This window comes from Pieris rapae, chromosome 7 (genome assembly GCF_905147795.1).
Source record: "Pieris rapae chromosome 7, ilPieRapa1.1, whole genome shotgun sequence".
NCBI lineage: Eukaryota > Metazoa > Arthropoda > Insecta > Lepidoptera > Pieridae > Pieris > Pieris rapae.
In genome coordinates, this window is record NC_059515.1 from 8,613,814 (window position 1) to 8,641,375 (window position 27,562).

The 27,562-nt window shown below is 31.9% G+C and overlaps 2 protein-coding genes and 1 non-coding gene across 3 annotated transcripts; 2 read left to right on the forward strand and 1 right to left on the reverse strand.

Moving 5' to 3' along the window:
* Positions 1–938: 938 nt before the first annotated feature.
* On the reverse strand, positions 939–1,009 carry Trnag-gcc. Its single transcript has one exon. It is a non-coding gene; the product is annotated as a tRNA-Gly (tRNA).
* An 8,710-nt stretch (positions 1,010–9,719) lies between these two features.
* Positions 9,720–17,151, forward strand: LOC111004174 (pyruvate kinase-like). The gene is made up of 10 exons (XM_022275063.2): positions 9,720–9,871; positions 10,332–10,558; positions 11,173–11,502; positions 12,007–12,150; positions 13,371–13,481; positions 13,759–13,886; positions 14,579–14,693; positions 15,041–15,263; positions 16,471–16,669; positions 17,114–17,151. Exons 1-10 carry the CDS (start codon positions 9,757–9,759, stop codon positions 17,124–17,126), a joined length of 1,605 nt encoding a protein of 534 aa, XP_022130755.2. The 5' UTR covers positions 9,720–9,756; the 3' UTR covers positions 17,127–17,151.
* A 1,395-nt stretch (positions 17,152–18,546) lies between these two features.
* LOC111004164 (pyruvate kinase-like) lies at positions 18,547–26,248 on the forward strand. Its single transcript, XM_022275048.2, has 9 exons — positions 18,547–18,658; positions 19,221–19,353; positions 20,016–20,239; positions 20,988–21,317; positions 22,002–22,142; positions 22,739–22,840; positions 23,212–23,457; positions 25,048–25,270; positions 26,064–26,248. The coding sequence occupies exons 1-9, from the start codon at positions 18,620–18,622 to the stop codon at positions 26,246–26,248; spliced, it is 1,623 nt and encodes a 540-aa protein (XP_022130740.2). The 5' UTR covers positions 18,547–18,619.
* The last annotated feature ends 1,314 nt before the right edge of the window (positions 26,249–27,562 follow it).

The window sequence follows — 27,562 nt, forward strand, 5'->3', positions numbered from 1 at the left end:
ATTGCTTTTTTGTAGACTTTTAAAACATAACTTATTAAAATACATATTTAACGAATGTACTTAATTAGTTATGATTCTATTTTACCTAAAAAGTATATTTAATTCAACCTACCGAATATACCTGAATGGTTGTTCATAAATTGTGAACATACTATATACAACTCCTTATTATACTGATTTGTTGAAGTTCCCAACTTCTCGGAGCGCACCCAAGAGAAATAAGTCTTAACAAAATGATTGCAAACATGTACCTACGTTGTTAGTTCCATTTATCAAGGTGTATTTATTTACCTTCTCTCCCTAAAGGATAATTCACTCTCTAAGCATCGTATCGAGCCACCGGGACATTTCTTCACTTCGCTTCTAGGCCAAGTTATTAACGAGGCCGTGAAGACAATCTGTTTATTTAATTAGTAAAACTACTATTGAATTTGTCAAATTTGAATATCCTAAAAACATTAACATCTAGTGTTTGTTTATTATTTAATTGAATAATTATTACAGTAATTACAATAGTCTTAAACAAATCAGTGATAATAATTTTAAAATTGATGAATGGAAAATATAAACAAATTTTAAAAGTTTGGTGTCTATGGCAAGTTACCTTTAATGCTGGTAGCATTTCCACTCTGTATTGTGTTACTTATTCGTTGAGCGAGGATTGCAGCTGTGGTTGTCCCCTGTGTACTTAAACCCCCCGGCCCAAGAGCAAAGGTAACAAAAAATATAAGTTAAATGAAAGACTCTTTCCTATTCGTTCCGTTTATTGCTTTCTGTCAGCTCTGCGGCCGCGCCAGGTTTTGGGCTTTTGAAGAATTTGAAAATTCTAAACAGAAACCGAATTTAGAACAGATGTGGAGATCTCAGTATGGTAAAATATTAAAAAAAATTTAACTATTGCTGCCACACAAATAAATATAATATACAAAAAAAGGTTATGCATCGGCCGGGAATCGAACCCGGGCCGCCCGCGTGGCAGGCGAGCATTCTACCACTGAACCACCGATGCTTGTTTAATACTATCTTAAATAAATAATTATATCATGATAATGTATATAGTCTTATTTGTACAGCTTTATTTTCTTTATAAAACAATTACAGCTTTAAACATTTAAATGTTCCACATATAATGTATACAAAATAACATGGTAGTGAATCTGAAGGTTAAATTCTACCTTTTTTTTTTATAAAACACGGGGCAAACCTTGGGTGGCCTTGGCTGTGGCAAACGTATCCATAAAGTAGCATTCCATACCCGCCCGTCCCATCAAGGGATCAAAATGGATCATCAATCAGATTTCAAAATGCATTAATTTTTTTTAATACCAGGATAACATAAAATCGAGATACTGAATCCATATACAGGTGATTGCTTAAGTCCTGGATACGTTATCAAAATGCCAATCATATCTTTTCTCGTGGTTTTAAATGCTACTCTGTATTTACGAGGCGATATTTCAGATATAAGACCCGGTAGAAAAAAATTCAATTAATTTTCCAAATAATGTTGTATTTGATAATTGTTGATTTTATGGCTCTTTGGCATTAATTTTTGCGTCTTTAATGATGATTCTTCTATGGAGATAAGTCACCATATTTCTCCCATATCTGCAAATTTTAAGTTGAAAGAGAAACCGGTTGGCTTATGAACACTCATTTGAGATCCATAATAATACAAAACCAACAATAAAGCTGATACTACAATGACTCGGTAAATAAAAATCTTTATGATTTCACAGATCTCGTATTAGAGCGGAGATTAGCAGGAATATCGGAATGAACGGCGGATTAGCAAATATTGTCCCGGGTCAGCCCGTGTGGATACAGCACTCGAGTTTTTCCATTGAAATCCGCAAACCGTGCGTCGTGTGGACACTTTACATATTGACTTATTGCTTATGTTACCTATTGTCAGTTTTTAAATAATGTTTCATATATTATTTGAGAGTTTTAGGGCCTGTTTCACAATGTCCGGATAAGTTCCAAATAAGCTATTTGTTACTTATTGGTAGGATAAATAGTATTTTTGCGTTTCACGACTGTCAGATAGCGCTATACGTCATGAAATTCGAAGTATCTTATTTGGAACTTTTATCTTTCGAATAATTTATGTGTTGCATAGCTATTTAGCACTTTATCCATACATTGTGAAACAGACCCTTAATCACGTTATTTATATTAACTTATATTCTAATTAGTTGTTTAAAAAATATACAATAGCATTATAGCCTTTGACTTTTTGGGTCTAAGTTCGATTCCTAACGATGTATCCTTCACCGTGCGAGCAAATGCAAAATGGGCAAATAGACGGAAAGTACGTTGATGGACAGCTGGTGTCCCAACCTCAACTGGAAAACAGTCGGCTGCACTACCCAACACTGCTCACAGCCAATTCATACAAAAATAACAAAAAAACAAAACACATTTTTTTTAATAATGTTGTTGCCTAATGTTGATATACACCGCGATTCATGGATACTCACATTGCCACGGGGCTTGCCATTGTATTGCCAGCTTTTTACGAATACAAACTGCCATATTGGCCTTGGCTGCTATGACGAGCGCCTTTCACTTTATCCCTACTCCGCGGCCGACCGTCACGCGCGCCTGCGCCACACAGACCAAAAAGTTTGAGACGTTGTAATAAATGTTTCACTTTAATAACACCATTTTGAGGTAAAAAAAACAGCTGCTGCCAGCATTAAATTTTAGCACTTAATTATCTTTATCATTGTATGTAATGGCACACATGAGATTAGCTGTAACAATAACGTACTTGATAGTAAAAGCCTATCAGAATTCCCGTAAAATCTACATAGGTTGCTATAATCGTCCATTAGTCAGCTAGCGGCCAATTACGCGTCCATTAGAGTTAAAACATACTCTTATAAATTCGGTTTGATGTTTTGGCAGATTTCAAGTATTTTTCTATTAAAATTATAAACTGAGATCCTAAAATAAGAGAAGTTGTTTAATTATATTTTAGAAAATTTTAATCTCTCCAAATATATGGTATGTTTTCCAAGTTTGACTTTATCTTAAGTATAATTTATTTATGTTACATATAGTTATATTTAGCTGTAGGATTACGAAATAAATGATCGAAACATCAATTTTTTTTGTATAAAAAAAATAATGTCTATCTTACTTAATGAACATCAAAATGAATTAACATGTGCATATTTTTGGAATATAACGCATGTGTCCTTTGCCCCGGGAGCCATTGCTTTTCTCTCACAGTGTATAAACAGTTTTAAGGATCTTCATTAAGGATCAGGGGTCTTCCCTGACAGATACGACCTCCAACTATACAAAATTTGAGTGTACTCGCAGCCCATAGACACCCATTTTTAATGGTCTGCGATGACCTTTTTGGGTGTCCCGCAGGCTCGTTTGCTTGTTTTATATTAAAAAAAAAAACTAAAGTTTTTGTACAAAAAACCATTTCTGGTATATGCAATTTAAAAGTAGCGTTCGATCAACAACATGCTTCCCCTGTTGTTTCATCGCGAATCTCTCTTAATAGCTATTTCACCGTAAAGAGGCCGCGTCGCTCGGAGCCTTACTCGGAATTCCTATAATGAAATAAGTAACGACCTCCACCATTCCTCGAGCAAAATGTTCCCAGAAACTTTCCAACCACGTACATAGTGTGTGTTGACTTTAAAGTTACTACTTCGTAACTTTCCAAAGTATAAATTGCTATGGTGACCGCTAACATCAGTAAGACCCGGTTTAAGTTTGGATGGACTCTGTGGAACTAAAAATTGCATTCCGAGCTTGTACGAATTTTAAAGCGTGGTTGTTATTTCATATTCACCTTAACGTAATAAGATAACTAAACTTACACACGCATAATATTTATACAGTATACTATAACTTTTAGAAAGATACAAGGAAAGCCAGCAGTTGATAAACCACAAAGTCAAATTATTTATTCCAATTAGACCACCTAAAATGGCAATTTTGAAAAATAAATAAAACATAAAAATTATTCTAGTTGCACTTTCCTAAAGGTGGTTTTATATGGAGAAGAATGGGGAAAGAAACTCACACTTACTCTTTTAATATAGCTTTTACAATATTTTATATACATTAGCATAATAAATATATGTGAAAACAATGCACTTCTAGAATAAAAGTACGATGCTAAAATAGGCACAAAGTATTACAAATGAATTAATATTGTTAGTATACATGTTCCTCACATATTTACATATACAGAAACCATAGAATATTATCCATTTAAGAGTAATAAAAAAACAACAGTGTGTGAGATAACAATAATTACAGTTATAAAATAAAAAAAAATATGTAAAATTATATTAGCCTAGTTTGATTGTCATATGAAGCAAGACCAAGCATGTTTCCAAGCATTCTTATCTTGCATGTAATCCTCTAATTTGTAATATTCTCGTTAACAAAGTGTACCTTTAATTTAAAAAAAAACACGTCAAAGGCTCATAGCATAACGCTGGAATGGACAAAGTAAGTCCTTAATTTACCTAAATCATGGACCTGGGTGAAGTGAATATTCCAAAATACTATGGTCCCAGTAAAAATCGGTGTCTCTGACGACAGTTGGACAGGACTTATTAAGTTAAAGTGAGTCCATCGTTCCAGAACTAAGCGTTTTTAAAGGAGGTTTTGTTGCGTGAGGTGGAACCAGCTGCCCACTGAAGTATGTCGCCAGCGGCGCAGTACTTCGTAGAAAATAAGTGACACCAAAACACAGATACACACACAGCAGTAATATTTCATTTGTGCACGAATTATAAAATTAGGTTTCATTTTAGAAAAATATAACAGATATAAACATGAATATTATATTCAAAACAAATAACATAATACATAAAAATATATATCTACTAACCTTAAAATTTAATTATTAAAAAATATTATTAAACATGAATTACATCTTTAATGTACATATACGTTATTAAATCATTATATCTGATTCTACACAACTTTCTCCTGTTATACATATTTATTGTATTTACAATTTTCTTAACCTACAAAGTAATAATAGAAATAATTAAAATTAAAAAAAAAACAAAAAAATTATTAAGTTTGGTCCCTGTGGCAGTGTACCTTTAAAGCTGACAGCATTTCTTCGTTGTATTGCGTTACTTATACGTTGGGCCAGGAAAGTGCCAGCTCTGGGGTCACCGGCACTAATTTTAATATAATGTATATTATATTAAAATTGCATAATATTTCAATTATGAAGTAAAGAAATTTTTTTAATAAAAAAGGCGCCAAATAGAGCCTCTGTTTGAATATCAATTTATATTACTTCATTTAGTTCTGACGTTTATACATTTATTAAATTAAATCACGTCAAAGTACGATTAAAATTCATGAATTTACATTTTAAATAATTTACATGAGAAATGTTGCTCGGTATAATTTACATTTTAGAGCTTTCACTAATTTCTATGAAAGCTGAAATAATGTATATAAATATAAATATGTATAAATCTTATGACGTTAACTCTGAGGTTCTTATAGAGAAATATTCACAGAACAACCTTAAAAGTTTTCATTCCAGAAAACCGAACAGTCTCTGGGGTAGCACAGCAAAATGTTCCAAGTTAGTATGTACTAAAAAGATGGGCTAAGTAAAATCATATTAAGGAGAAACGAAGTTCGCGGGGGCAGCTAGTATTTAGCTATAGCTAGCTTATATAGGTATTACGCTGTAAAATCACAAACTCATTCACAGATAATCACCATCACACTCACTTAAAAAAAAACGTTATTGGACAAATAAAAAATTGTAATTATCTTTTACTGGAGTATATTTTTTATTTAATAATATTATAATAAGTTTATTACAGAAAGAGCTGATAAAACAGTTTTTTACTTAAAAGGGTTTCGAAATTTTAAATACATTTTTTTTTATTTACATTTAGATTTTAATCCTGCAGGCACCAACAAAAGATCGTTTTACGACAGCATTTTACATATATTGTTTGGATGCTTAGGGCAAATTTAATAGAAAGAAAATATGATTGTAATTTACAATGAGGTCGTGTGAACGGTGCAAGTTGGTCAAACAATGTGGCATGTTGCTACGAACTTCACCAACGCGCCATCGGTGCACGACATTGTTTGCATTGCTTATGCAATATCAATAACAAGACTAATTTAATTTTAATTACCAATACACTAATGTTGATACAATCACAGCTGGCAAAGCGTAAGATTATTAGAAATCTAATATTAGAATCTACTTCCATATAATTGTTAGGTATACTGTAGCGTTGAGTTGTGTTGGCCTAGTAGTCTTGTCTCTGAAAATTTCTCTTTTGTTTTACAAATATGAACAGTATATATTTACAATATGATAATTAACTTCAACATAATAATTAGACAAGATAGACAAGCTTTTTCTGAAAAATGAAATGAATGTACTGAATTATTTCTGACGTCTGAAGATAAACCACAGATTTATATAAGGAATGTGTGAAATACATCAACTTGACACTAGTTGAGGAAACAAGTTTCCAAGATATGTAAGTTATATTCTGTTTTACCACGAAAGTTGGTCTCGTCATGTAATCTATGTCACGTAAAAAGTTAATAAGGTTTCTCTTTATTTATAGTTATAAAGTTACTTAAGGACAAACAAGAAAAAAATAATGCATAACATATTACATAAAAAATTTCGAAATAGAAAAAAATCGTTGTTCAAGTTTTTCATGCGCACCATCACTATGTGGAACCAACTACCAACTGAATATACACCAATACATCAAAGGTTCCTTCAAGAAAACAGCGTACCAATTTTTAACAGGCCGGCTCTGGCATTAAAAAGGTCCATTTGGCGACGGTATAATTAACTTCAGCTGAATCTCCTGTCCGTTTGCCCCCTGTTTATAAAAAGAAAAACTTAGGTACTCTAATTTCTCCATTAATTGGAGATAGGAACAGGAAGAGGTAGATTGATTGGTAAATATATAAAGAACGTCGCAATTCAATTTTAATGATCACCTAACTATACGAAGCCATATTTCATTTGAAAAATTCAAAACCATTTATTCATATAGGCAACACAATGTAAGTACACTTAAAAAAATAAACATACATTAAATGCTTATAATTTTACATTTACAGTTCTCAGAACAAGGACTGGGAATCAAACTCTCCGCCACTATTTTTAATCGTCACGTTTTTGTTTTATACTAAATTACATAACTAAGGGTATAGGAAACGAGCAATTCTTAAGCCTTAAGTGAGAATCTAGCGACCTTCCTTCTGGTTCCATACTAAAATAGTTCTTATATAAATATTCTTGTATATTTTTTCTACAAGATGTTAAACGTTACCTACATTCATCTATTTCGAAGAAATGCTTTCATGGCTAGGTGAAAGTAAATTTTTGTGTTAATTTGAATTATTAGCAATATGTATACGGCTCAAAGAGTAACTCGATTTGCAAAGTATTTTAAGAACATTTTGAAATACCTATTCCCCAGAGCTGTGGGAAGTTTTGCCAGCGTTCTCAGTGACATCAAACTACCGCTCCTACGGGAGATCTCGATGAATTATGGAAAAAGTTTGGAAAAATCATTGTTCTACTGTGTCTATTTTTATGAGCTCCCTTTTAGTTTATATATTGTTTTTAGACTGATACAAATATATGTATTACGTCAGAAAATAATTAATAATATTAAATTTATCTCACTTGCAGAAACGTATATAAATCACACTCAAAATTGAATACTATGAGTTTGCTGTTATTTTATTTCACAACGGAAGCCTTTTATAGAAAAACTTTTCTTATGTTTAATATAAACAAATATCCCGCTGGCTTGTTAAAGGCTAACCTGCACTTTATTTTATAATAATAAAACCCTTACAATGTTAAGATAATCTATGCGATGCTCCTTAGTTTTCATTGGCATTCGGAAAATAAATTGTGGACGAATTTATTTTCAAATTACATAGTGCGTTAAGTTTAGGTTTTTTATTATTCTGTATTACTCAAGATGTCACATGGAAAATGGTGAAATAGTTGCAGCTCCTTACAAACATTGTGTAAAAAAAACTTGGCGATTAAAAAGAGTGGCGGAGAGTTTATTGCCAGTTCTTCTCTTCCGTTCTACGCCCTTGAGAACTGCCAGTAAATGTAAAATTAGAAGCATTCAATGTAAATTTCTCTTTTTTTTTCGTTCATAAGTGTACATTATGTTACCTATATAAATAAATTATTTTTTGACTTGACTTGACTTAGCGATCCTAATACACGGCATCGACAACAGCCTGAATAAAGATTAATACTAAATAAACAATATTTAAAATATCTATTTCGAGAATCCATTCATATTAATAGTATTCTCTCTGAAAAGATACAACGCGGTCCCGTAACTAAAAATCAACATTGTCACGACGGCCCCTTGTTTGTCCATTAGCCTGCTGCGACTGAGCAAACACTGCCATTCCTTGCCAGAGATTCTTTTGTTAGTGATTTTATATCTTATACGCTTTATTGGCGGCAAATTTAAATCAATATGAACTAATAAGATTCTTAAGTGGATAAAACTTTTAATAAAACGTCTTTAAGCTATCAACGTATGTATATTATATTCGATTTCTATCGAAACAACAATGGTTTATTTGAGATGATCATAGTACTTGAAAACAATAAGTAGGCGCTCATAAGATATATTTATATCTGACCCATTTACTGAATTTCATACGATAACTTGCTACCTTAAATATATATACAATTTTGCTTAAAATATAAATAAAAACATTTTGTATTCACAATATAATTCCAAATATTTTTAAATGTTTAATGTGACAAGACAAACGTAACTTTTGGCGCTAAAAGTGCGCAAAGTATAACACTGTGAATTTGGCTGTTCGCCATATCTATAGATTTGTCAAATCCCGGCATCCGGTTTACTGTTTTGAAAAGTTAAATAAGTTATTATACTCATTTACAGTTAACTTAAACTAAGTGAATGCTTGTAGACTCACAAATTTATATAATTTTAAATATTAAAATATCACTGGGTTTATTCATTATTCTGTCTTATTACGTATGTTACATAAATTATTAATACAACACTGCTATCATTTTTAATGTTTTTGGTTAAGGACGACTTATAACAACACCTAGCGACACGCAAGGACCTGCGGGAAAAAGAAAAAGTGGCCACGCAAGGAACATATAGATTGACGTTCATAAGTGTACATTATGTACCTATATGAATAAATCATTTTTGACTTTGACTAAACTAAAACTATCCTCTACCTTTACCTACTACCTAACACTTATAAGACAGTGATAACTGTATTTCTGGCATTAATAAATAAAAATTAATTAACAATAAGCTATACAATGTTATTCAGTATTACAGTTATAAAGAAAATAATAATAATAGAACGAAAAAGAAAAAATAAAATAAACTGGCCTGTTAGGAAACATTATTTTTTATTTTATTACATCTCTTGAAAATAATTAATCTTTTAAAGTTATCTGTCGTAACAATTGCAAAATCTGTGGTTTTTATCATTGATAACAATTGACTGTGACTGTGTGTATACGTAAACAAATGAGAAGACCATACAATTGTTGGTTCACTTGTCTATGGTATACTAAATTGTTTTATGCACAGATTATATATATTTCCTGTAACTGTGTCTTTACCTCCTTTTGTACTATGGACTTTTGACACTATGTCTTTCAGAATTTTGTAATCGTTTTATTGCTAAATAAAATAATTTACAAAGTTATGTATTGAAATGGTTGAAAAATATCCAGAAAAGATTGAATTTGCTGATGTTGACATTAGCGATCCGGGTATATTGGACCGACCAAGTAATCGTTTTAGAAGATGTCCAGTTATTGTTACGTTGTGTTAGTAACCATTTATATTTTCGCAGCATTACCTTCATTCTTATTATTTTAGAAAAATCAATCACTTATTTAAATTTTGTAAACTTCTACTGTTACATATTGGGGCATGGAACAGATTGCTTGAACAGTGTTTCGTTTGTGGTAATACCCCCTTTGTCTAATTTGTGTCGCTGAAAAAAAAATCAGATAACATTTTACACATTCAACATTGGAAACATTACACTAGTATAGAGTAAAATTTTTGTTACTTACGTATTAACGGCAACGCAACAAAAATTTAATGGTTAGCGTGGACAACCTAAACCTAAATTATTGATGATTAAATATAAAATGAATCACTTTTAATACAAAAAAAACACTTTAGAAGCCAAAAAGGTTTAAGTTGGTCACACTTGCTAACCATAAAATTTATGCGTAAGTACCAAATTTTTAATAATAATTTAACAAATTATTATTTTAGCTAACACCGACATAGCAACTGTAGAAATACAAAAGTTGCTAGAGGCGGGTATGAATATTGTAAAATTCAAAATGTCGTTCACAACAAGAGGGGACAGGATTCGACTCCTTGGTAGAGTAGATAAAGCAGCGATGGCGTGTTGCCGCAAAAATGGCATTCATGATTGGCCTGTTGCGTCCTGTGTTGAACTAAAGACTTGTATTGTTAAGACTGGCTTGCTTGAAAGTGTAAGAAAACGTTTTACAATACATATTTTTACTAAGAACATTCAATAATAACAATTAACTCACGCCATTACCAAACCCGTATTTTTTTTAGGATTTATAGTAGGATATTAAGCTTTTAAATTACGATTTAAACACATGTTTGTTTATTTTATTAATTTTGATGAGGGTAATCCATAATATTTTTACCCAGCCGATCGTCAGATTTGATTTACTTACTTTTTTGTTTCACTTGTGTCATTATAGACGCATTTTGAATTTGATTATATTTTTTATTTATTAGTTAAGCAATCATTTTTTTAATATCTTAATAAGTTTTGGTGTTTACTTTTAGTATAATCTCTGATTATCCCCTTACTAACTTTATCCTTATCCTTCCGACTCACAATTGTGTGACTTTCATGTTAAGAAAGTAACGAGAGGTGGTATATACTCCATTATATACACACGCTTATCATTTTAAGATAAAATTGTGTATTTACAGTGAATCGTTCATACAAATTACACTTGCGAGCTAGATATTCATCGCGTTCCTTACGACATAGAAACTGTTTTAATAACATTTAAACCTAATCATAAGAATTTTCAACCATCAGCTAATATACCTATAATTTTAGAATGCCGATTTTATTCCCATCAAAGAAGGTACACGTCTTATTTTGACGAGCAATCAATCTGAAATGAACAGATGCAACGAGAGAAAGATATTCGTTGATAATCCAACTTTATCCAAAGATATTGCACCGGGAACAGAAATATCTATTGGATCTAATGAGATAATACTAAAATGCGAAACTGTGATTGATCGCGATCGTATTAAATGCGTAGTTGTCAAAGGAGGTAACTTGAGAAATGTATGTAATGTATGTGCGAGAGGAGTGAGACACACCCAACCATATATAACGAAGAAAGACTTGGATATTGTCAAGTTTGCTTTGAGGTATCAAGTACGTATTTATTCATATTTCTGTCTAAACAAAGTTCAATAGTTTTAAATGTTATCAATGAAACTGATATGCGATTACTACGTTCGTGATATGAAAATAGAAATTTAAGAATTCTACTTAAAGGTTTTTTATGAGCTTAATAAAACTAAAGTAAATAAGGGACGCTTCATTTTTAAGTCTGGGCCTCAGATTTCTGTATCTGTATCACGATGATTTGTCAATATAATAGGCATGTAGGTGATCAGCCTCCTGTGTCAATTGGTGCAGTGCCGAGGATTAAATCTACGACCTCAGGGATGAGGGTTGCACGCAAAAGCCGCTAGGCTAACACTGATCTTTATTAGCTCTATACATTTTTCTATAAGCCAAAAATATTTTATCATAAATTATTTTTGTAAACATATTTAATTATTTCAATAGTGCACAGCAAGTTGACGTCTTTATAAGAAATACGCATAGCTGTAAAATCTGCTTTGAAAACCGTTCAGTAATTTCTGATTTTAGATTGATATGATTATTGTGAACTACGTTAGACAAGTGGAGACTTTGAGGGAAATAAAAAAGTTTATTGGCAACGTTACGAGGCCGTTAATATTCTGTGGCATCTGTACTGAAGATGGGTTAAAAAATATTGATGATATTATAAAGGTGAATGAAATTAATTAACTATTAGTAGTCATCGCTATTTATTAACGGGCCTCTTGGAAACGACTGACTGTTTGTATCGGCTGAAAAGGAAACTTGCTGCAGTCTGATAGTTTACATACGGAGAGTAATAAAAAATATTGGATTCGCCTTCCCTAATTGCCATCATTTCATAAAATCTGATAAAAGCCAAGAGGCTGATTGGAGATGGTCAAAAATAAATTATTCACATATTATATTTTTAGGAGCTATACTGCTGCAGCTAGTTGCACGCAGAAATGATCATAGCAGGAGGTGGAGTTTGAAAGCACAAACTCAGGCACACTGATCGTAGCTAACAATTATTTGAGTGAGATATAGGCACTCACGGCTATTCTTATTTACCCATTTATTCAAATTTATACTTAGAGGTTATAAGTATAATCTGAAGAACGGTGGTAGGAAATTGAAAGCCCGATTTCTCAACCACAATTTTTAGGACACACAGAGAAAGGCGTTTAGTTAAATCTATTGTGAACTTATTTTTAGTAAATGCTTTAATTATTAACTAACGATTTTTTAAATATGAATAAACACTGTCTACAATTTTGTGTGTGACACATTAGTGCAGAAACTCAGGCTTAGGATTGGTACGCGTTTCGACTAAGCAATGTTACAAAAATTGATTTCATAGCTCCTAAGTTTGAGATTTCTTAAGGAAGACATTACTTGTATAATATTTTTATTCCGTCTTAGAAAGAATATTGATTGGGAAATCGACCCTATATTTTGTTTGGATTACATACAAAATATATTAATTCTAGCCAAAATTTTGAACTTCGACGCTCTTGCAAGACAGTGATTGCTATCAAGTAACAAGTTTGAGGTCACAAAGTTAGAACGATGTTCGGTGTACATGAGTTGTTACCTCACTCGGGGATGATAGAACTTGACATGAATGTTCCTTATATATGATAGTTATAAAGTGTTTCAAAATAAATATTAAAAGAACGCTAAACTAAACATAGTATAAAAAGGTTTTTCGGAATAGGCCTATATAATGAGTCTATCCCAACTTTCTTTTTAAGAATCAAGAGAAGAAAACCGTATCCAATTTTCTTTAATGGTTCTAATTTATTTAACTAGCTTCAGCCAAGCGTGAACCACGCATAGATTTGATAACATTAATTATTTAATAAAAATAGTAAACTAATCATAAAAACTAAAATTATTCCACTTTGCAGGAATCAGACGGTATAATACTTTCAAGAGAGTTTTTACCGTTCGAAATTGAGGCTTCAGAAAAATATCGACTGCCCCACATACAGAAATGGATAGGTGGAAAATGTTTGAAGGTTTGTGTTATATTCTCATTTATTTTTATGCTCATTCGCCCCTTTTGGATCAAATCAATAAAGTTTTATTATATTTGAGTTAAAAATTATCATCTTTAAGACATAACGTTTCTTAGCATAAATAGGTTCATAATATTCTATAAGCAATAATTGTTTTTATAGTCGCCTCGATTGCGAACAAATGTGCCTTGTTCCTCATTGGAGGATAACGCTATATAATAATTCAGATCATACTCTTAATTAAAGTATGGTTAAATTAAAACTAATTTTTTTCAAGGCAGGGAAACCATTTTATTTATCTGGCGGATTGTTCAGGGAGGCTCTTTATAGTGGACAATTTCATGACAGTGAAATATCTGATGTTGTCAATGCTATTATGGATGGCGTCAGCGGTTTTATACTCAGGTATTTTATCTGTATAAAAACGTAAAAAATCTTATACATAGTTGAGTAAAAATGCATATAACTGATGGTTGTAGTAAACATTACTGGTTTGCTGTTCTTTTCATTAGCTTTTTATGAATTTGAAGAATATTTAAATGATTCTTATCCTTGGGATTGATTTGCTGCAGTTCAAACAATTTGTTTGACTAAAGACTTGGAGAATAAAAATATTGGCGGAGAGTTTATTGTAACTGTAAATTTAGAATCAATTTAACATCTTTTCTGTTGACGTGCATAAGTCTACTTGTTTACCTATATAAAGTTATTTTAAGAATGAGTTATTTTAATCAGTATATACTATGATTTTTTTATGTAATTTGAAACTTTATATTAAACACGCATTTTCTTTGAAATTTGAATTTGAAAACTAAATTAATTCGCCTTTAGTAAAAAATACACATTTTTAATTCTACAGCTTTAGAAGCAAAATATATTAAAAATTTAAATAAGTTCACAATTTATCCAACGATACCCTTTTCCCTGTGCGTTCTAAATTTTTTGGTTGAGAAATAAGTCATTAAATTCCCTACCACTCTGCTATACAATTATTATTATAACCGCTAACTAGATATTTAAATAGATCTGTACAGATGTAATGTCAATCTCAGAAAGTGATGACCACATGTTAAAATACTGATAAAATTTAAACACAGGGATTGCTTTAACGTCACCAACGCTTTGGAGGTATTGTATGCGATTAATGAAATATGCTACTTTGTTGAACCACTAGTTACAAGTCGAAGAGGATTCTGGAGGTGGCTGGATAATGTAATTTTTTTATACTTATTATTAGCCAAAATAAAACATAATTTTTAATTTTATGAAGATTAAAATATCTGTTTTGTGCTTGTAAATATTTTGAATTTAGGAATAAGTTTTAATAATATGTCATATTTGTTATGCACATCAAGAAAGGGTACAATATAACAAACGAATACTCTTCTTCGATGAGGCAAATAATCATCGCAAAAAAATAAATTACAATTAAAAATATTTTAGTAAAATTATGCCTCCCAGTCCCTTAAAAACATGTTCTTAACCTTAAAATATTAAATCACAGGCAAAACCCATATTATACACAAAATGTAAATGTATAATTTTGTGTATTTACACAGATTAAAGTCCCAGTTAACGCCGCAGAAGCTGCAATGATGTCATGTGCCCTAGTTGCGAATCAAACCAACGCGCGTCTAATTGTGATGCCCACTGTCTCCGGGAAGACCGTAAAAGCCTTGCACTGTATGAGACCGTCATGTATTGTTATCGCAGTGAGCACCAAGATACATGTATTCAGGCTGTTACATACCTACAGGAGTGTCTTACCCCTGATGTATAAAGGTTTATAATCAAAATATCGAATCCATTTTTTTTTTTTTTTTTATTAGCCGGATACAAAGTCCATTGGCATTTCTGATCTATTATCGGTAAAAATTGCATGCTTTAGTTTTTCAATTTGCCATATTTTCCACTATAATAATTTAGCACCATAATTTCAAATCGAGTAAATTTTCATACAAACAAAGTCTAGTTAAATCAACACACCTCATTATAAACATCGTGATATTTGTCTGTCCAACAATAGTTGTTTAAATTTTGTAATAATTATATCAGCGGTAGTTGGATCAGTGATTAATATATTTAAATACAGTTTTATTGGAGGGTAATGAGGTTTAACGGTACGGGACTATATTTCATTTTATTTTTTATTTGTGTTTCAATTCGTACTAATAATAATACCCTATATTCCATTCTGTTCAACTCTAAAATTCCTTCCTATCTCAAAAATGATTTCAATTTTTTGGGACCCCATAACTATAGCTTACGCTCTTCCGAAAACTATATGCTTGAAATACCATCATATAACTCCTCCTTTCTTGGCGATTCCTTTAAGGTTTCTGCAGTTAGGCTATGGAATTCACTTCCCGTCCCTATCCGCTTAGCACTTCTGTCTTCCTTTAAATTTCTGCTGTATAAACATTACCTGTTCATGTCATATTCCTAACTTGCGTACTAAGTTAGTAACTGACGTGAGACTGATCTTGAATTAAATTAATTTTCACTTTTTGTTTTTTATGTATCCTGTATCAGTTTATTGATTTTTTTTTTGTTCCTGTTTAGTTGTTTTTCTTCTTATAATATATGTAATATGTATTTTTGCACTTCTTGCCTACCTAGGCCGCCAGTTGCCCTCCTTTTCATTTAAGCTAGAATAAACATGTTTGATATTGAAAAATTAAGTTAAATTTAATTGAATATTAACACTAACTCGACAACCTTATCTGTTCGCCTTTAATTGGCCAAGGCCTTTTCCAATTGCCACCATAATTATCTGTCCTTTGTACCAACTAAATGACCTTTTCACATGTATAACAAACTAATTAACTGTAATTTTTCCAATTCACGTTAGTTAAGTATGCATTTCGTAATTAAAAATATGTTACGACTGTATTATAAATCTAAAAAACGTTGGGCAATGTTAGTTGGAACATTTAGGCATCATTTCAGCGCACGAAAACCTGAATCTAAAGAGGCTATTTATTGGCAGAAAACCGGACAACTGCAGGAAAAACCTGGGAAGATGCACTTGAGGATCGCATACACTTTGCTATAGAATACATGGTGCAGCGAGGTTACGTAATATATGGTGATTTGTATGTTACTCTACAAAGGGGCACCGAAGACAGCTCTTTTTGCGATATGGTCAGAATATGGAAAGTCAGCATTACAAAGAAACTCTTGGTTGAGTAAGTAAAGTTATACCATCATTATACGAAATAGTATTACAACCATCATAGGTGTTAATTAGTTGTCTAATAATCACAGCAACTACAAAGCTACAAAACTCAAAGCCCAATTAGTTACATTTATGAAAAATTCATAAAAAAATCGTTTTTACAACAAACTCCCAAGCGAAATTAGAGAATTATATCGGCGATAAATTAGTAAGTGACGGAAAGTTTCTTGCTAGTTCTTCTTGCCCGCTTTACGCCCTTGATTTGCGAACTGGTAGTCAAAGTAAATAATTTTTTTTTTGACGTTTATTAGTCTACTTATTTGCCTATATGAATAAAGATACTTTGATTGATTGATTGATAAATCAAAATAATAATAATTCGCGCTATGTCTGTCCGCATCAACAATCAAAATAGAGAGATTTCATCTTTTTCACTAAAATCTTGTTTTTACAGGTGTCCTGAGTAAAAATTATCTAATTTTGAAGTCAAAGTAAGTTTATAAATGTTTTTAAATTTGATATATGTTAAAGTTTTAATAAAGAACATTTTTTGAAGTTTTTTTTTTATTAAACAATGTATAACAATCGTGCGAAATAGTAAATCACGAAATCACGAAAATATTTTGTAGTTAATATATAAATATATGACTGCACTGCATTTATTAGTTAAAAATGATCTGCACCAATATATGGTATTTTGTGAGAAAATATAATTTGTAACTACTACTACTAGTAGTTATTTTAATTGGAACATAAAACTAGCTACGTGCAGGAAGTCTACAGAAAAAGAAGAATATATCCTCAATTGTAAAGGTTCCGAATCTATTGTCTTTTACATGGAAGATTTGATTTGTTCTCGAATTCACAGCATAAAGATTTGTAGCTATCCCTGTCAAGGGTAACCCTCTGGAGCGGCCGAGTTTTCCTATTTTTTTATTTATCTCAATCCCCGTTTTGATCCCCTAATGGTTTTCCCACAAATAAAACAAGCCTTTGTTTATTTTTGCAAGACTTGTTTATTTACGTTGCCTTTTGTTTGCGCCACGGTTAAGCTGAATTTGTGACATCCAAGATGAAAAGATAAGTCGTCCTTTAATTATTTAAACTTAAGGTGTTTAACATAAAACAATATTTATTCTATATAATTATATTTACTTTTTGATCATCGACAATGATATATGTATAGTTTATTGAAAGTATTAGAATATCATAGAGTTCGAAGTAATGGGACTTGAAAAACTGTAATTATTAACTGTAATTAAAAACTATAATTAAATTGTAATTGTAATTAAAAACTGTAATTAAAATTAGGTTATCTTAATTACCTATGGTAGGATTTGAATAAAAAATAAAAGACCCTATGCTGTTCGAAAACCGCCACAAAACGAAGACATTCTACAAGATTAATATATTATGATGTAACTGAAATTGTTTATGTGCATATTAATTCTATTGTGGTCACAAATCAGTAGTAAAAACCTATCACGGAATAAATACAACCCGATCCTCGTTTGTTCTTCAAAAGCTATTAATATTTTTTTTATAAATGTCATTTTGTATTGTTCACGAATAAAAATGTTTGCTTGCCTTCAAATGTTGTGTATGTAACTTGCATAGTGAGAACTGTTTTTAACCAACAAACACTGGGTGTTTTAAAATTAAAAACTACTGACCCGATATGCAAGGTTTTTGTTGCAATGGATATGCGAAAATATTTTGATACTACAAATATCTGAATAAATACAAAAGAACAATATTCGGTCTAAAATCTTATAAAGTAATACTAACAGTACTACAATGACTAATAATGTTGACGCCAGTGGGTATAATCTGTAATAGCTTCTGTCTTCTTCTGTCAAGGAAAAAAATATGACAATTATGGTCTATCTTTTCAATACATGCGTTTTGCTATTATATTTATAGAGATTTTGGAGGATAAGTTATTTATAATATATTTATCATGGTGTGGCCGACTGAAGGCGATGTTAAACTTGGAGAGGTAGAGATTATTAATGTAAAATATAATTTTTGACTCTTTAGAGAACTTTGAACCATTCAGCGTCTTCAACCAATTGGACTATGGGAAACAGTGGAACAACGGCATATCAAAAATTGTTGTTATTGATGCTCTTTTAAACGTTTATTGAATAGTATAAGAGCGGAACTTTAATGTAATGAAGTAATTTTGCATGATTTTCATTTGGAACACGTATTTTAATCCCGCAAAGAATATTTATTACAGATATGTTCGCTTCAAATTTTTATAATTTCTTTCAAAAATTTGTCATGCCAATAGGAAATCTCTTTAAACTGTTGTTTTTATCGTTTATTTATAAATACATAAAAATAAGTATATTTGAAGTCCTATTTAATACCTTATGATTGTACAAAAAATCTATCGTCGTTCTTGACAAACAAAAAAGTTATCGATTTTTTTATAGGAAACAGACTTCGATTTTCCATAGTGCGCTGACACCATAGAGACAAGAGGAAGTGAAAGTAAATTTTATATAAATAATAGTTAATACAAGTACTATAAATAAAGACATTTTTGTATACAGTTTAATGCAATGGAACTTCCTGGCCAGCAACTTCCGGCGTCTCATGCATACACGCCGTTGGATCACGTACTCAATCTCGATATCAACGCATCACCGGCTTGCCAACGACTCACAGGAATCATCGCTACTATGGGTAAATACAGCACCAAATAGGTTTCAATGCAATGTATTTATAAATACTGGAGTACGATAGTTCTTCCAGTTTGTTTCAATAACCAATTAAATAGGTTTACGTAATTTAGTTTATCGTCGTGTATCTCCCTCGTATATGTACATATTAATATTAAGTTTCTCATGTAATTTTTTTTTTGTAATGAGAAATAAAATTCTTTAAACATTAGTTTATATTAGCTTTAATCTTTACCTAAACGAATTATTTAATAAGAGTTTTAGGTACTGCAGTATGCCTTATTTGATAGTTTTATGGCATTCAGATGTAATAAAACAATTATACACAGTGTAGCCTCATATCAAATGTAGTATGTTATATTGTAAATTGCAATGTGGTATGCAATTGTTGCACTTTTTTTTAGTTTTTCCCTTCCTAGGGTTGCCTGGAAAAGATTGCTTGTGAGCGATAAGGCCGCCCGAAAAATAAATTGGGTAATTTTTTTCTCCCTTATTTTAACTTTTACACACAATGACTGTGTGACTCTATTCTTAAAAAAGATTTATAGTATTACTGATTACTATCCTACTGATAGTACATATTTTTAACTTAGATTCAAGCATACATAGTATTACGCATTACTATCAGTAATGAGCATATGTTTTTACTTAGATTATAACTTTTAGGTCGAGCCACATACGATTTAGAAATTTTAGAAAAAATGATTGCTAGTGGCATGAACATGGCGCTTCTTAACTTGAACTTTGGAAGCAAAGACGACCACTTAGAAGCTATAAAGCTTCTGCGGCTCGCGGCCAAGAACTACAGCTCTGAGGTGGGAAGAAACTATCCATTGGCGATTGGAATAAAGTTGAGCGGACAAAAAATTAGGACTGGAATTATTGCTGATGTAACTAAAGATTTTTGTTATTTTTTTTACCGGTCTATAATGTTAGGCACTTTAAAAAGTTTATTTTCATCCATTTATTTGCCAAATCTCACAAAATTATCAAAACTATAGGCGGTTTTCATAATCAAAACTTTAATCTATACTCTAAATTTTTAATTCCGTAGAATTCTAACAGCTGTCATCACAAACCATTGGCCGGGCACATTTTTCATAGGATTCTGAACATCTAAATCTTTACCTATATTTTATTTCTTAGTAAATGTATCCATTTTATTAAGTGCGGTGCTCCATATTCAAATTGGTTGGTTGGTTTTACGATGAGTGATAATTACGAAAATGAATTATTAAAAAGACAACATTCAACAATAATCGTTCTTATATGGTTTTGTGTACTCATGGAATATCTTCGTTATAAATCGAAAAATCCGGAACTTCTACTTTCTTCTCTTCGATTCCTATTTTACAAAGTACCTACTCTTAAGTATAAACGTATCGTTTTTGTCTTGTACTATCATATATACAGATACGTACAATAAAATATAGTTTTTAATTTCAAAAACTCTGTATCAAGGACATTAATATCAATTTTCACTTAACAATAAGTTGCTTAATCAATAACAAATTACTCAAGAATTCTGAGCGGCGAAAGCAAGTAAACTCAGTCCCCGAATATTAAGTGGCTTAACAAGATTAATAGATTGCGAGCTAAGTGAGTCAGTCTAAATTCTCACTGTTGGATCGTTTCCAGAGTTACGGAGAGGCTGTGGAATTAAAAACTGGTGACACAGTGAGGCTGACGACAGACGAAACTTATAAAGATAGGTGTTCGACATACACAATTTACGTTGATTTCATGTATTTCGCGGATCAAGTACACAAAGGCGACTATGTGCTATTGGATAATGAAACTATTATGCTTAAAGTGGAAGTCATATCAGCGACAACACTCACGTGCAACATTGAGAGGGGTGGTTTTCTTGGGTCCTGTAAAGACGTGTTTGTACCTAATGTTAGCTTTGACATGCCAAATTATTCGGATAGAGATAAAGAGTATATTACCATCGCTATTAGTAATCAAGTAAGTTTAATATGGTGTTATTAGATACTAAGTTGAATAATTAAAAGCTCAGGTCTTCAATTAGGAATTTAAAAAATCGTTTGCCTAAAAAGTTTTGGTTAATAATCCAGGTTTTATGAGACTGACAGCTAACCTTCAGCAATGAAGCATAACAACAAATAATTAATAATTTAAATTTAATGTTTCTAAACTAATATTGCAGTTTGCCTAGTGACTAGCGTGTGACTCTGATGTCGTAGATTTGATCCCGATCTGTGCACAACATATCTGTCTATGTGCGCGCAACATTCGCTTGAACGGTGAAGGAGAACATCGTGAGGAAATCGGTACGCCTTAATCCCAAAAAGCCGACGACGTGTGTCAGGCACAGGATCACCTACTTGCCTATTAGATAGGCAAATTATCATTTTATTTATGCTACAGGAGGCAGATGAGCAGGAGGCTCACCTGACACCGCCGCCCATGGACCCGAAATTCTTCGTATCATGAAACCTATACAGAATTCTGATACAACCTACTCAGGTTTCGGGCTTCACTAAAAACATTTTACCACAAGTAGATGAATGCAGAACGTATGTAATTAGAACGATGTATTCACAAATTGGTATTTAAAAATCGAATAGTATTCAGCAGTATTCAGAGCACTCCGGGAACTTGTGCTAACTAAGTATGTGTTCCTTTCAGTTAGACGTAATAGTCGCGCCTTACTCGCTTAACGCAATTAAGGAACTTAGAAGCATAATGGGCGAGAAAGGAAAGAAAATAGCTATTGTCGCGAACATCCAAACTATTGAGGGTTTCCGGAACTTGGATGACATACTTGCGGTAAGTGACAACTAATGAACTTTCGTAGTTTTACCAATAACATGGGTATTCTTGTAAAGGTGTATTAATGCCGTAATTTATTTGTGTATTGTGATTTTAAGATATTTTTGTCACAGAGTATTATTATAAATTAAATAATACTCTTTATTAATTTAATTAATTGAAAATAATTGAAGTAAATGAATTATATTGTATATTTTTAATAAAAAAATTAAAACACTGATAATATATGATAAGACATGCATGATGTAAATGATATTGTCTCAGTTCCCAGTGAATTATATTAGGTAAGTATTTTTTTTAATTTATAGAAATAAACATGCGATACGACCGAGAATCGAACGCGATACCCCTCACTTAATAAGACCACTAGGCTATGAGGCCCTTAACTTTTTGGTTATGTCTGCACATATTTTTATAGCCCTAAGTTTATTATTTTACATATTAGAATTACCCGGAAGCCGTCCATTGCCTATTAAATGTAATCTCTTTCTTGTGTCTTTGTTGAATGAAATTAAGTGTAAATACATTTAATAATTATTTTATTTTAAAGATATTGTTTATTTCGTGTCTCATGAAAGTTACTTTCATTTTAGGAAGTTAACGGTATCATGATAACGAGACAAGAATTGGGATCGGACATTACGCCGAAAAAATTGGTGATTGCTCAAAAAAATATGATAGCGCGTGCTAATAAGGTATATTTACTGTACTACATATTTCCATTATTTATATAATATGTTACTAGCTGACACAGCAAACGTTGTATTGCATGTATATTATTTGTAGTAAACATTTTTTTGTTTAATAAAAATAACTATCTAATGTAGTAAAAAATAGGGATATATTTGTAGGTGTATCATAAAAAAAAATTAGTGGTTACGCTTAACATTTAGGGAGCTGAAAAATAGATGTCCAATTCGCTGACAGGCATACAAAATTTCACGAAAATTTTGTCGTTATTGAAAATTGAAAAGCTTCTCTAATAATCTTATTTCTTTAATCTTGATAGTATGAGTAAATTTTTTTTCTTAATAAGATAAGTACTTTAGGATTATTACATTTCCAGGCAAACATACCAGTCTGCATAAGCGCTCACCTACTAAGCAGTATGCGAAACAAGAGAGTGCCCCTTCGATCGGAACTGTTAGATATCGCAAACTGTATCCTCGACGGTGCTGATGCCCTGGTACTTTCAGCTGAGACAGCTGTTGGTGACTATCCCATAGACACAGTTTTGTGTCTGGCTGCTGCCTGTAAGGAGGCCGAGGCCTGCATATGGTCGAAACAATTGTTTCATGATTTCGTTGATAAGGTATTGAATAATTTGTTTAATTACTGTATAAAATAATTGCACACCACAAAACAATTGAAATCTTGTGAATTTAAATAATGTAATTCTATATAATAAACAAAACCAGTTAAGAAAAGAGTGTGTGTACTTATGTACACGCGTTAGAAGTATTCTTTGGCGTATGAAAAAAAATGACTAAAATGCAGTAGCGATTATTGATAAATATCAAAATTAATCAAATAGATTTTATTAAAATAAATAAATTATTAGTAATTATTATAAGCGTCGTATTGATTTAAAAACACCGAAATAATATTTATTTATTCACACTTAAACAGTGTACTGTACTGTACTTGTAATAAAAAATACTAGAATATACAACTTGAACATAGTTATCGATATCTATGCCAACTGGATCTAACTTTACGATGTCGAATTTAGGTGTTGGTGTGCGCGTAAAAATTCACTCTCATCATTTTTCTCCATCGCTCCAAAAGCATAACTTCAATAATATCATTGCAATAATAATTTAATTGTAGTTTAAATGTTGGTCTACGCTCGATTGTTCGCTAATACTTGATAACTAAAAGGACCCACAAATAATACCATTAAGTCAACACAAATATTATTTTAGTATCGATTTTAATCCAATAACACTCCATCTTTGATGTCATTATTTCCGGATTCTCTTTTATCAGCGGCCGAACACAAAGAGCATCAAAAATAAATTACTTGTGAACACATAAATAAGCATTAAGCGTACGAAATAACGTTATTTATATTGTTCCATGTGTGTATTGAGATTCTGTTGTAAATTTGCAATTATACACTAACGTACGTAATGGGATGCAATGATTCATTATTAAATGGTTTTAATTTCTGAAATGTTTGTTGGTAATTTTGTCTTGAATTTTTTTTTAATTTAGTATGTATTTATTTTATTGATTTTATGGATGGACAGGTTATGAATAAAATCATTAGTTTTTTGTATCTCTGTCTGGGTCGGTTACTCAGATCGTAGTCAGCTGTAGAGTTGAACCGTCGCGAATAATTTGCCTCTAGCGATATCTATCTGGTACTAATAATAATATTAGCTTTTAATTTTTTCTGTATGTTCTACCATAGCCGTCTGTTGACTTTATAATTGATTTTATAATAAGGTAGTTTTCAGGATTAGATCGTAAATGTCTCATGAAAAATAAAAATACCGCGTCTAGATTAGTGGATCGTTTATTAATTTATATCGATATTGATTTAGATATATGAATATTGTTTAATATTCTTTTTAGTAATACACGATCAATCGATATAAATAATAATTATCTTTCTTACATTCGTCGGATCAATTATTTTTTAAGAAATAATTACCTATAAAATGTATTTGGTCCAGAAAATACAACTGCAAAGAATCTAAAGACTGGGATGTCCCTGACATGGATTCTTTTTATTACCACTAATTTGCTAATATTTTCATTTTGATGGCATGGTTCGCTAATTTCTTGAAAGCTTTTTCGGTTTAGAAATACCTTGACTGGCAGCTTTTTTCTCAAATAATTAAACAACATAGTCAAATATGTTATCTCATTTATATGAAACCTAGTTTGTTACCAGACACCAATACCTTGCGACCAAGCAACCGGTACTGCTATAGCGGCGGTGTTAGCAGCACAGCGCTCGATTGCCGCAGCCATTATTGTTGTGACGTCATCAGGAAAGTCAGCCCAAATCGTCTCGAAATTCAGACCCAGGTGCCCTATTATTGCTGTCACAAGATATGGCCCGATAGCGAGACAGATGCATTTGTGGAGGGGAATAATACCCTTGATATATGAAGGTAATAGTTATAAATGATGATTGAGACAGTAGCAGGAGAAAGGCCACACCAAAACGATATAACGTCTTATAAAAAGCTTTACGAGCTTTCTAGAAGTTCTACCCATAACATTAAAATACGTAGGAGTTAATTTCAATTTTGTGATCACATACTAACGTTCATATCAGCTGTTGATACATTGAGATCATAAGATAAATTTTCTGTATTTTGTAGTGTATTCTTATTTTGAGGGAATCGGTCTAACAGAGTAACAAGCAATTTGCTTTGTTAAATACTAATATTAGTCTTAAATCTTTTAACCAAATATTTTATCTTTACGACGTAAGAGCTAAATTGTTTGTTTTGTTGCTAACAAGATAGCTTGGGGTGCGGGTTCACGCATGTTTCATAAAAGGTAATTTAAGGCAGTTAACACCTCTACTTGGAACTAGCTACCCACTGAAGTATTTCTGAATAAATTCGGCATAAGGTCCTTTAAAAAATCGAGTGTACCAATGGCAGGCAATGCACTCGCGAGCCCTCTATCATTGAGAGAGCCCATGCTTCTGGGTTATGGGTTCGGGCGCAAGTCGTCTGTTGTGTTCTATAAAAATAACGACTTATTCGTAAATCAAAACAACACAATCATTGCGCTGAGCTGTTTTAATATAAGTTTTTGTCTCTTCATGTCTCATACAGACATGTGATCGTCCTGTGATGAAAATTTTTTGTAAGAACTGTCCAATGAGACAAAATAAACCATTTTGTATTAATAGTACAAGTAGTCCAATCATGATAAAACTTATTTTAACAGGAACACCAGATATAGATTGGCAAGTAGATCTCAACAAACGTGTAACATTTTGTACCACTTGGGCAATGGAGAGAGGCTTCGTCCGAGTTGGAGATCCTATCATCATTATCTCCGGTTGGAGACAAGGTTCTGGGTATACCAATTCCATGAGGATAATGTACGCTGAAGCAGATGTAACAATGTAAAATTAATTGCTAATAAATATTTATTTGTGATACATTGTTTAACTTATTTCATAAGCTTTTTCTTAATGCCTCCAGAATAATCCAGTCTTTACGTACTATAAGCCTATATTATATTATAAACAATCTTTTGTCGTTATTCTCCTAATAATCTTACAAAAACTATTGTTTGTGTTTCCGCACTCAGACAGTCAGTAGGTCCGTTGTACGTATAGTTATGGCTAACTAAGCCAGCCTTACTCCTTTCAAAACTACGGAAGCCTTCTAGGCACTTCACAGAACGAATACCTAAATGATCCTAATCCTTGGGATTGATTTGCTTAATTTGTATTAAAAACTTAGCGATTGAAAAGAGTGGCGGAAAGTTTCTTGCCAGTTCTTCTTACCCGCTCTACGCCCTTGAGTTGCGAACTGGTGATAAATGTAAATTTACGATTAATTTAATTTGTTTTTCTTGGCGTTCATAAGTGTACATGTTTACCTAAATGAATTAAGATATTATGACTATGACAGGCATCACGGATCGACCCCGCTGTTCCGAGGATTTCTGCACATTGTTCAGCAGACAAAGCATTCCAGGACTACGTGGGTGACTGATTCCTCTGCGCTGAAGCAGCCTCTGCACATAGGGCTGTCTTTCGCGCCTAGAAAAAAGATGTTAATTAAGGATGTACAATACAAAATGGTCCAAAATTCATCACGATTCATTAAATCTATATGTAAAGAAATACATGTGTTAAATTATATTCTCACTAAGCTTATGAAGATAAGCTAGAGGAGAGAACAACACAAGTCTAAGATATTTAAAATATTAATAATGTTCTTATATTTAATCCTGATCTAAATTCAGTGCCGTTTGACTTCCATTAAGACACTTCAAAAGCTCTAGAGGAATTTAAAATCAAAAAGCTTAATCGAAAACTGTAGATGTCGCTTTGACGTGTCTAAATAGTGATTCAGGATATTCAGGCTTCAAAGAGTTGCCTGTGCTTACCGTCCAATACCAACGGGCCAATTTGTAGGCCTCTCTCGCCTAAATTGAATTTATGTAACCCCACCTTAACCGATACATACAGATTTTGTAGCTTTATTAGTATTGTTTAAGTTCTTACGCGAAAACTCTGTAAGGGCAGATTATAATTAGGCTAAGGGTCTATTTCACAATGTCCGGATAAGTTCCAAATAAGCTATTTATTACTTATTGGTAGGATAAACAGTATTGTTGCGTTTAACCACTGTCAGATAGCGCTATTCGTCATGAAACGCGAAGTTTCTTATTTGAAACTTTTATCTTCCGAATAATGTATGTGTTGCACA